Below are 12,034 nucleotides of genomic sequence, written 5' to 3' on the forward strand. Positions count from 1 at the left end.
AGAGTAAATTGAAGATAGAGCATACAAAGATAGAAACACTCAGCACCATCTACAATCTGAACATTTCCTTTTCTTTAAACAATTTCCAAAAATGAAATAAAATAAATAAATAAAACAAATGTAAGTACAGAAGAGAGAATCCAGAGCATCAATATGGTGAAAGCTCCCTTCCACCTTACAATGAAAGGGAGTTGAAGTGACAGGTGGCAGAAGTGCAGGGGAAGGGTCCCACGCGGTGTTCAGATGAAGAGATAGGACGACACCGTTTTGATATTGGAAACACAGTACTACGAAAACGACGTCGTCCGGAAGGAACTTTCGTGTTTCAATGTAAGAAAATCCTTCCCGTTTCCCATTGGAAAGCAATCGTCCAACCACTTTGTAAAAAGCTTTATTAATTTTTGCAAAATTTATATTATTTATTAATATTTAATTTGATTTGATTTGATTTGAGATGTGACTTGTGAGTGAGTAGAGAGCTATGAGTGTGCACCACACCCAACAGCTAAGACTAAAAAAAACAAAAAAAAAAAGGATGCTTTTTGGTAATCCCAATGTCAAAAGTTCGAGATTTTATTAGTTGAGATTCTAAAGGAAATAATAGAGAATGAAATGGTTGAATTCCAAATTTGACTTTAAATCTCTTTCCAAAGTGTTTTTGGCATTAAAATTGAATTTAACCAAATTCTAAAAGATGAAGGCTACAAAAAACGAACCAGAAATCCACGAAAGGCCGCCTGGATTTTGATGGCGGCCCACTCAGCCTCGTGAAAGGCATGGGCGGGCGTCATGGTGGGCACGGACCGTCCACTATTAGTGAGCTTGACGACGGCAGCTGCGGCATGGGCGGCGGCGACGGCGGCTTCGGCAACTGCAGCGGAGGCGGCAGCGATGGCGACGGCATGGTGGTCGGGATTGGAGGCGGTGGAGTCATGGTGACGGGGCTTGGTGTTGTCCTTGTAGGATTTGGCGAAGTGGCATTTGGGGTTGAGCTTATTGGAATTAGGATTGTTGGGTGTATGTGGGTGGGGTTTTTTGAGACCGAGGAGGCTGCGGAACCATTTGAAGGCTTTGCCCATTAGAGGCTTTAAGGGGTGTGGGTTATGGTAATGGTTTGGGCCATGGCGGGTTCAGAGAAGATGAAGAGGAAATGGGAGGTTGGAGAGAGAGAGGTATGGGAATGGAAAAACAAGAAGAAGAAATGATTCTTCTTTTTGTGTTTTAAAATATAAAAAATACAAGAAAAGGAAAAAGGTTATTGTTTTTTCTTTTTCAAAAATTCAAATTAACTTGGTATCAGAGTCGGACACCGAAGCGGTGTGTCAACGAGAACGCTATGCACTTTAAAAGATGATTGAGTCATTTGTATCAACTAGACATCCAATGGTGTGAGAGTGAGGACGTTGGACGTCTAAAGGGTCGTGAGAATTCTCTATTTATAATCATTTACAAAATCTTATAATAACAAATAGATTACGAATGAAATGGAAATAACAATAAATATGTAACAGTTTGAGCCAACTCGACTTCTCTTCGAGGTTTTAAAACACTTCTGTCAATGAGAGGTTTTCACGCCCTTTGATAGTATCATACCATTGTGGAGAGTTGTGATTTCTAACATCCACGTCCTTATAATAAACGTTTCATTCTCATCTTCAACCGATGTGGGATCTCACAATACATCCCTTTAGAGGCCTAATGGCTCCACCAACGCACTATCTGATGTCTAGCTCTGATGTCATATGTAACAGTCTCAAGCCCTTCTTCTAGTAGTAACTTACTCAAGGGGAATGTCAAACTAGGTGATAACATGACAGGCCAAAGCATACAATATTTGGGCCGTTACAAAATGGATGCCCGATATTAGCCTATAGTAAACTGCAAAGGAAAACAAAATATCCTCTACAATACGAGATATTAGCCTACTCAACCATATGTACGAAATGATGAAGTTTGAATAATAGGGGTAGCAAGGATGAAAATGTGAACATGAAAATATTGGTCGGTGATTATGTGAATGAAACCCTCTAAAATTGTTGGACATGGACAAGTCATTCATCTGGGTATTAATATTGTGAGGAGGTTAGTCAATCATATATTAATTCGTAGGCCCATGCCAATCTTTTCCAACTAATTTGATTTTCAATTGACCAACCAATTATGATTTCTTCTATAAAATAATTCAAATTCAAATATAAAGCAAAAGATTTTAGATATAAATTAAATTATCAACAATCTTTTTCTCAAATTCCCAATTTTATTGACAACATATTAGGTGTTATCCATTACTATTAATAACATGAATTATTTGATCTTTCACTAAACAGTTTTAATTTTGTTCCATCTCTATCCAAATTTAAAGCCCCCTTCAAATTGATTTTTTTTCAAGTTTGACTTAGAGGTCGGGTTTCACATATTCGATTGCCAAAGGTTGCGGGTATCATACGATTTTGAACCGTTCATGGGTTAAACGGGAAAATGCAAATCGCCATCAAATCAAATTGAAAATGAATTACTTTTTTCATTGAAAACTATGTCGTCGGTCGTCCATGTCATGGTTGATACAAGTGGAGGAGCGCACCATGGTTGATGAGATGGAGAGTGAATTATATTTCTCGTCTCCGTTTAGGTCACGGAGTCTTCCCAAGAACTTCGGGAGAATGGAGAACCCTAGGTTAAACTTTAACTAGGGTTAAAAAGAGATTTGACCATTGACCCATATGAAAAACATGAGACCAGGTTGAGTGTTCGTTTACGACAGTAGAGTGAGATGGTCCAAGCTGACAGAATTAGTGTGTAAGGATTCATTGGATATGTTCTGCCACTTCCAAATCTTCCTCGGTACTTTTCCACCCGACCCAAAAAGGCCTTTGTTCTTTCGCTAATACCAGACGGTCAACATACTATCCTATCCCCTACCTGTCCCACCCAACCTTTTTTACTTGTTTTCTTTTTCATAAACATGTAGAATTTTCAAAGAATTGTCGGAATAGTAGTCACAAATCGACTCATTAATGGGTTGATTATAAGTTTATAAGTAAAAAATACATCTCTATTGGTGTGAGAGAAACCAAAAGCAAAAATCACGAGAGCTTATACTCAAGAATGGACAATATCATATTATTGTGGAAGTTTGTGATTCCTAAACCATGCTAATCAAATTCTCAAATATTGGACAAAGAAGTTGCTAGTCTCGTCGAACAAATAGTGTAATTTGTTCAAGGGCTCGAGAGAAGAAGTCGAGCCTCAATTAAGAAGAAGTTGTTCGAGGGCTCCATAGGCCTTAGGGGAGGCTCTATGGTGTACTTTGTTCGAAGGGAGGATTGTTAAGAATTGTTGAGAGCGGGGTCTCACATCGATTAAAGAGTTGATCATAAGGTTATAAGTAAAGAAGATATCTCCATTGATACAAGTCATTTTGGAAAAGTAAAGTCAAAAGCAATTAAAACTTATGTTCAAATTAGACAATATCGTACTATTACAAAGGTCGTGATTCTTAACAAAAGGAATGAAGATCATAAAGATCGAAAGACATGAATTTATTAATACGAAGGCAGCAAGCAGATTTGTGTACATCAAAGAACACATACTCTTCTGGGTTCTCACATAGCTCATACTCTTTTATGTCTCCCTGACCCCCGCAGCTATTGGTTCCTCTTAATGGCCCAATGCCGCAGCATCCTCTCTTCACTTCTTTCATACCTTTACCAAACCCAAATCAAAATAAGTGACATGCAAATACATGAATGATAGATATCCACGATAGTATGATATTATCCACTTTGCTTTGGGGAATCACCAAAGACGGCAGTGGAAAATTTACTCTAAAGGTATTACAGATCTCCACGAACGTTAAATGGATGGAAATTTACGACGGCGGTGGTATTGATGTAGTTATTACCAACGTCATAAAGGGAATCGCCAAAGACGAACAAGGGTCGAAGTTCTTGCTTTGGCAATGGCCTGCAACTGTGAGGGGAGAGGCAGCTCATTGCCAAAATGGCTAAAAATACACATGAAACCAGCTTTGATTTAGCCATATACTTTGAGATGTTATGTTTTTATTCAAATGAGAAGAAATGCTTGTATATGATTTGAGTTTTGAAAATGCAATTTTTAACCTACTAACAAATTGCTTCGTCTATAACAAAACTTTGTCGTGTGAAAAGTCGTGATTCAAACTTCCTAATAATGGATTAGGTTGGGAGAGATTTTAGTTTCTTCACGATTGTTACGTGCGTAATTTCATATATCTACTTTTTTGTTTCTTTTTAAATGTTCAAACTTCAAATTTTTGAAATTTCAAAATGTCGAGAGAAAACTAGGGATTCCCACTTAATAAGGTAGTCGGAATTGCAACATGAAATCTCGAAACATACTGCCACAACAATCAAATAAAAAGACTACGACGAAAGCACAACTACATCTCGGTCGTTATAAAAAAAGATATCGTAAATAGTAATCATACCTATATCTTAAGTGTTAACATAAAAATAGCTCAAACGTTTATATATTAGTAACCCACGTATAAATATTAAAGCGGAGATTTAAATTTATGATTTTCTAAAAATATTGTAAAACGAAATTATATTTAGATTAGATGAAAGTTAATTGTTATGGTAATTTTTATTGTTCTAAAGAAAATATTTTGAATTATTTATCAAATTTTAAAAAGTAGAAAAGAAAACGAAAATTTTGATTGTTGGTGAGGTGGGAATGTTGAAGACCAGGTCAACGATTCAGAATCGCCGGCGGCGAATTAGTCATGTCAGATTTCAGCAGCGGTCAAACTTATCGGCTTTGACTAAATTGTTTATTATTATTATTATTTTTGGCAAAGCTTTCACCAAACTCCATGCATCCATTATTACACCTTTTTCGTTCTCACTACAACCACCGACATGCTACATTACACGTAGATAAAAATGATGGAAAACTCCTACTTTTCTTCAAATTTTTCAAAGCCATGCAACTTTATGGGTCACAAAAATAAAACTTGGGTTTCTTACGTCTCAATGTTCATGTATGTAATTTATGAACTAACATTTAATTCTTCCAACACAAGTATATGAATCATATGGTACTAAGTTTTAACGCCAATCGAAATATTCTTAGTGGCAAGAGTCTTCTTTAACACACCAACCAATTATGCTGTAATAATTTTCAAACCACGTCGGAAGAAAAAGTTGCCTATTTCAATATAATTTTGTTCTTTTGTATCTCGTGTTCATGTATGTTATTAATAAATTGGAATTGACTTTTTGGTACATGACAAATAAGTACATGAATTATACAACTTTTTTTTGTATGGTTTGGTAGTTTGAAAGAGACAATATGAAAATATTGTATAGTGAAGTTCTTGTAGAGAATTATTTAAGAATACGTTTGGGATAGGGCAACAAATTATGTTCGACAAAATAATAAAAAAAAAATTAAACAATCAGAATCAAGACGAGAATAGATAGGGTATTGAGACATCTTAATCAAATAAGTCTTTAGAGACTCGTTATCATTGAAGGTCTTATAAATTTAAAATTTATCATCAATTTGATACCTTTGTTCAATTGTTCATTAGTTGCTTAGTAACTATATAATCCCTAAATTTTGGAATTTAATAATTATACTCTGTATCCGTAACATATATTCTTTTTTTTTAGGAAAAGAAAATGACCTTTTTAGGAAAAGAAAATGACCGATTGAACATCAATGGGTAATTAGATGTCGGTGTGACTGTTGATATATGTTCGTGTATATATGAGATCTTGTATAGATGTATTTTAGTTGAAAGAATCAAGCTGAAACATTTACAAATTCAAACAATATTGTTCTAATTTAGCCCTAAGAAACAAAGTAAACATTGTTTTTTAATTATTTTTATATTGACATATAATATCAAAATTATTACTCATCATGACTTTGAAGAGTAAATTGAAAAGTGATTCTAAATAGATTAAAAGATAAGTAACTTTTCCAAACAACCAAACCGATTAAGATTCATTTACTAATTAAAAAAAAGAAAAGAAAAGCAATCCCAACAGGGGCCTAAGTAGGTGGTAATAAATATTTTGTTTTTGTTAGAGCAGTTCCAAGATCACTAGAATTCTACATGGATATTGGATCTCTAGACCTCTAAAGTTGTACAATAAAATTGGATAGCCGAGACGATTTTTCTTTTAGGTTTCGCGTGCTATGACTTAGCTATCATGAAAGCTTCACTGCAGACAGCTTCCTCAGTTTCCGGTCGTGATTCAGCATTGTACTTACGCTCTCAACCACTAGAACGATCTGTAAGGAAACAGGTAGTGGGCCCAGAGAATTACTGAACATATAACAAATTGGTCTAAAGATCATCTATACAAGTAATCGAATGACAACAAAACCATGTTCTTGACCGAAATATGTCTGTCCTAACAACAGCGATTAGTAGTGACTAGAAAGCAAGATAGGCACAGCTTTTCGTGTATTAGGTCCAAGCAGTGATATGAATGCAAATTATATTTTAAGCAAGTGGAACGTGGAGAATCCTAGCAGTGATATGAATGCAGATTATATTTTAAAAAAGAAAGACCAACCTGGAAGCAAGCATAAGCCATAGCGTTTGCAAAATAGAAATTTGCATTGCCAGTCCCCTGCAATTTCGTGATGTCATTTAGTTAAAAAGAGATTCAAGTCTTTCCATGTTTCTGTTCAAATCAGGATGCAAAGAAGGCATACCCTCCATATCCAAAGATTGTGCATTACAGGGCTGAGCAGTGAAATCCCAATATACCCGCAGAACAGAAAGAATGAGAACTCCAAATCTGTATGAATAGCATTGGACATTAATTAAAAGGTGAAGATTCAAATCAGGTTGAAAATACAAGTGACCAGAACCGCATGATTACTCACCAACTAATTCGTATACAAACAATCCCATAAAACTCAAGTACAGAGCTGAGTCCCCTACCTATTGGAGTCAAAATGACAAGACAAGATTGCTTATTAAACTCGCATCATCCTGTAGTCAGTGCATGATACTAAAAAATCAAAAGAAAGTCATGCAACAAGACGTGAGGATACCGAAGGATAAGACTTCAACATTGCAGAAATGGAAAGAAGCACAAAAGCCAGAAACAAGGGTCGATGGTGGAGACGAACAGCCAATGGTGTTATCATAAAAAGAATATTGATATGGAAGACTATTAAATAAAAATCCCTGAAGAACTCAAACACTTCAGCAAAAAGGTACCTGAAAACAGCATTAAAAAAAATCAGTTGGAAAGTCACGTGTAAGACTTTATGTATAGGTTTCATTTGTAACCAACTAGTATTTTGTTGGACTCACCATAGAACCCCAATATTTGGAGACAAATCTTGCACAGTGAGAAGAAAGCCATATGTACTGCAGAAACCAACCACACATTTATAGCCGAGTAAGAAATATGGTTGCAACTCAGATAAACACTTCAAACTCATGTTACTTGCATGGTAATAAGAGTGGTTACTTAGAAACGTGAAACCTTGATATAAAAAAATTATAAATAAATAAATCAAAAGAATAAAAGAAAAGGAACCAACTTTCTCACTGGTGGATTTAACTTCCAGGTTGTTGACCTTTTCTTTTCATATTAATGAAATGAATATACACAGTATTTTGGAAACTGACTAGCATTCAGCCAAGTGACACCTCCCCATCCTTAAAGACTAAGGAAGGGTGAAGGAGGACCTGAAATGTGCATATTCATCACTGACCTATCACAATCGCACTTGTGTACTGGGTGAAGTAGGCATATGTTCATTTTGGTATGAGAAATGCGAAGTGTCAACGGGTACATTAATAAATATATGGCAGAAAGTTCTAAATAAAAAATCCATACCTTCTAAACATCTCCCAGAGTCCACCAAATTGTTTAAGAGATACGCCACAGAGAAGCAGCAGATACACAGAAAATAAAGAAACCCATAATAAGAAATACATGACTGGTCTCAATGAGAAACCATTTGGTACTTCAGACTGATTGATCACTTCCTCCTGCTGGCTACAGCTATCACGTGAAGGTCCCACAACAACTCTACTACTACTCCTTTGCAAGAACAATTTCCTAGGAGGAGCATCTAAGCCATTACCTAGTAGAAGGACTACCTGGGGGGAAGAAGGAGAACATAGCAACTATATTAGAAGAATCCATGAGCAAGCAAATTATATATTGTCTTACAAACACCCAAGACAGAACAATCATACCGGAATTATAAGAATTATAGGATAAAGAGATAGATGAGTCGCCACCACAAATCCAAAAGCAGCCAATGGAACTTGTCCTGTACTACATTAGATGCATCTTATCAAATGAATGGTTCAAAATAACCAAAAAGAAAATCATAACAAAAATAAATGTATATTTTCAGTAACAAAAACATGCAATCAGTGTAATGGTGGTATGAAAAATGTCAATTTGCTGGTGCTTCAATATGAACAGCAAACCTTTGAAGTTTTGGTGAAATTCACGTGTATGACTCTTGTCTATAAATTATGCTTTTTCAGAAGGCGGAAGAAAAAAGATTGTCATTACAAAGCAAAGATTGCTAATTTCTTGCCTTTAGATGCTCCATAGAGCGTAAGCACAATGGCTAGATTTTCGATTGGAGATGTGGACAAACCCACACATGCAACAATTGTGAAAGGATTCCACAGGTACACAAGAGAAGCAATATCTCCAGCTGGGAAGAACTCTGCTAACATTAAACAAATAATGACATTACTCATAAGCCAATAAAAGAAAGGAATGTAGCATTCAACAAGTTGAAATCCAACTCGAAAGGCAGTTCTCATTTGAATGACAATGACATACAACTATAAGACAATCCAGATCTATAATTAAGTCATCCAGAAAACAGAGCTTTCCCCTTCGTAATTTTATATTCATCAATGAAATTTCTGTTTCCTTAAAAAATATTATTATTACTACAGCAACCAAAAAGACCATGTTTTCATGTGTTTCTCCCAATTTCTCCCTTTGTAAGTGTGAAATATCAATTTCTATGGAATAATATAATTGTCAATTCTCATTTACTTACAATAGTTATAAGGGACATTTTTTAAGAATAAAAAAGGTCTAATACGTAAAAGTGAAAAAACTTATACAAATAATTAAAATATAATTATAGCCAATAAATCTAACTATGAAAAACATCACAAACATAAACCAACAGTAAGAATTGAATATCCGTATTGCTATATCAACCTAATAAGTGATTTCCAAGTCCTCACTTCCCAGCTCCATCATTTAGAAAGAATCTACAGTAATCATATAGGTCAAGACAGATATAACTAGATAGTGAAACTGCAATTGTGCGCTTCCCTTATGTAGAAAGGATTTCAATTCTAAAGTCCACTAACCACATCCATTCAAATTGACATAGTTGTCTGAACGTACGAGTTATATTTGAACTCAATTGGGCATTGAACATTATATTATCTTCTATACAAGGTTTAATACATCTCAGATCAGCACCATGCTGAGTAACTGATTTCTGTATCATGCTTCAACAGTTCAAAGGAAACCTATATCCAAAGGCATTAGATTGCATCTTAAACTTACTTCATTTATTCAGAAAATACCTGTTCTTTAAGAAGATTATAGAACGAGAATAGATGAAAGTCTGAGGGCCAACATCTTATTCAGTTTCAGGGGAGTTTTCATTTCAAGCAAATAATGGCTTTCTGTGATATTTGTATTATCAGAAACAAGTTTCAAACGAAAGGAGTACAGAGAATGCAACAGAAATTTACAAAGCAGAGTTAAAATCAATACAAATTACTTCAGCGTACGAACCCAACCTTATAAGAGAAATGCAAGATGACAATTAATTGTGGTTATAATTTTCGTGAAGTAATTTTTTAATTACTATAAGCTATATATAGGTTATACTATGGTTATCGCGATATATTGTTCATGGATAAAGAGTCAATAATCATCTTTAAGATGTTCATGGAATCCTAAAGTTTGTAAAAATATATTCCAAATAGAATTCCTAGAAGTTAATTTTAAAATTTATGGCATAGCATTTAGATCCCTGACGTTACACAGGAAAATGTCAAGGAAACTTCACCCTGTATTTTTTAATTAAAATGTCCTAACTTGTGGGATCAATGATCATATCTGATCTCTCCTTTCCGTCACTAATGATTGTATGCAGTTCAGTCTTAACTAGAATAAAGATCGGCATTCATTTACAGTGCATCATATGCATAATTTTCAATCGCATGTCAAGTACCTGAGTTTTTTGATAGGTTAACCTTCAGCAATCTCAAATTCCGATAATATGCCCTCTGAAGATTCTGACCGACTGCACGAATAAGCAATGCACTCAGAACATCTGCAACCACAAAAGCAAAACTATGCAACAATACATTTATATTAACAGCCTGAATAAATAACAGAACTATCATTAATTAATGAAAATCTTAGGCCTTGAAGAAATCACAAATAATTTAAGTACAAAAAGTGCACAGCAGAAATGCTAAAAGAAATTGGACTTCACTGAAACCCATTCACTTTCAAACCATTGATAACAACCTTAAAAGTGCATAAATCAATCTTAGGGGCGAACAAAAAAAGAATTCAAAATTCACCTGCATAAAAGATGGTCTGGTTGCCCTTCAATTCTGCATCACAAAAATACAACTATTATTGAATGTCAGAAAACACACCAAACTTAGGCATTATACTCCGAGCACTTGCAAGCTCAGGATCCTAGTAATTCAGAAATTCTGAAGTTACCAAATTCATTTTCACGGGCTTCAAACTCTTCAATTTAAGTATGCAATAAGAAAAACGATAGAAGAAACGAAAAACTAATCAGCTTCAGGTTCTTAGCCATTATAAATACAAAACACAGACACCTGTTAAACCAACAAGGAGAAAAAAAAGCCTCCATTGAAGTACAATGTTACATTTCTTTTGGAGGTTGGTTTCTACCTTCTGACAGTCAGTGGCCCTAGAAGAGACAGTAACAGAGGAGAGCCATGGTACATAGATCCTGCTCAGAAAAATAACCAAATTCTCAAAATTATAAGATAACCATCTACAATCAGCCAGCTTCAGAAGCAACATTTGAATTGATAACGAAAGGAAAACAAGGAAACCTGCATAGGGAGACATTGACGACTGCTTTAACCAATAGCCCTCAGCTACTGCAAGACATTTAACAATCAACAAGATATCATGAGCATAAACTAAGCTAGAAACCAATCATAGCTCGAATCTCAAAAGAAAAGAGNTAGAATCTCAAAAGAAAAGTGAGTAAAATACGTCGATGAATGCTGGTTAGAGGTGTGGAGACTTCGGGGCGAGAGGACAGATTCAGATTGGGAAAATATATCATAACGATCCTAAAAATCACTGACAATACCATCCATATCCAAAAGTTTCCCTTCCTTTTCTTCTCCTCCTCTTCGAATTGTTCCTTCGCCGCCATTTCCAACTCTTCCGTTCTCCTTCTTCAACAAGTTACTGAAATGGAGGATTCCTTCTTCAAACTTCAGCACGGTTTTTCGAGAACCAAAGGTTTTGGGCGGTCGCAGATCGGGGGCTTCAGCTACCGGCTACCGGCTGCCTGCTGCAGATGGTATCCATTTTTAATTGGGCTCGGCTGGCGAGGCCCAATCACTCGTTCTAAAAATATTTGGGCCAATCGTTATGGGCCCAAATTGCATTGGATGAGGGCTATTTGGGAATTTAAGAAGATGTAAATAATGGTTTAGTCTTTAGAACGGGAATGACAATATATAAAACAAAAGTAATTAATATTAAATAAATCAAATATTTTTTTTTTACCAGTTTTGAGGTAATTAATCTCTGAGTAACACGTCTAAGCTTAATTTCACAAGATTTTATAAATGAGAGTTATATTTCGTCATTTAAGTTCACATTAAATTAATCATGGATATATATTTCTTAAATATTATTTGATTAAACCTTTAAAAGTTTCACGTGAAACTTAGATTAAAAAAAGAACAAAAGAGATTAAATTATTGATCATGGTTAAGGAGGTT

General features: G+C 35.1%; 2 protein-coding genes across 2 annotated transcripts; both read right to left on the reverse strand.

Annotated features, from left to right (window-relative positions):
* Positions 1–8: 8 nt before the first annotated feature.
* On the reverse strand, positions 9–1,198 carry LOC111784959. Its single transcript, XM_023665461.1, has one exon. It carries the CDS (start codon positions 1,077–1,079, stop codon positions 702–704), a length of 378 nt encoding a protein of 125 aa, XP_023521229.1. The 5' UTR covers positions 1,080–1,198; the 3' UTR covers positions 9–701.
* Positions 1,199–5,924: 4,726 nt separating this feature from the next.
* On the reverse strand, positions 5,925–11,572 carry LOC111784967 (phosphatidylinositol glycan anchor biosynthesis class U protein-like). The gene is made up of 14 exons (XM_023665470.1): positions 11,292–11,572; positions 11,126–11,173; positions 10,959–11,019; positions 10,613–10,645; positions 10,255–10,376; positions 8,575–8,709; positions 8,222–8,298; positions 7,857–8,122; positions 7,325–7,381; positions 7,060–7,228; positions 6,889–6,946; positions 6,715–6,800; positions 6,573–6,629; positions 5,925–6,285 (listed from the first exon to the last, which is right to left on the reverse strand). Exons 1-14 carry the CDS (start codon positions 11,455–11,457, stop codon positions 6,202–6,204), a joined length of 1,419 nt encoding a protein of 472 aa, XP_023521238.1. The 5' UTR covers positions 11,458–11,572; the 3' UTR covers positions 5,925–6,201.
* Between the last annotated feature and the right edge of the window lie 462 nt (positions 11,573–12,034).

Source organism: Cucurbita pepo, unplaced genomic scaffold (genome assembly GCF_002806865.2).
Source record: "Cucurbita pepo subsp. pepo cultivar mu-cu-16 unplaced genomic scaffold, ASM280686v2 Cp4.1_scaffold000313, whole genome shotgun sequence".
Taxonomy (NCBI): domain Eukaryota; kingdom Viridiplantae; phylum Streptophyta; class Magnoliopsida; order Cucurbitales; family Cucurbitaceae; genus Cucurbita; species Cucurbita pepo.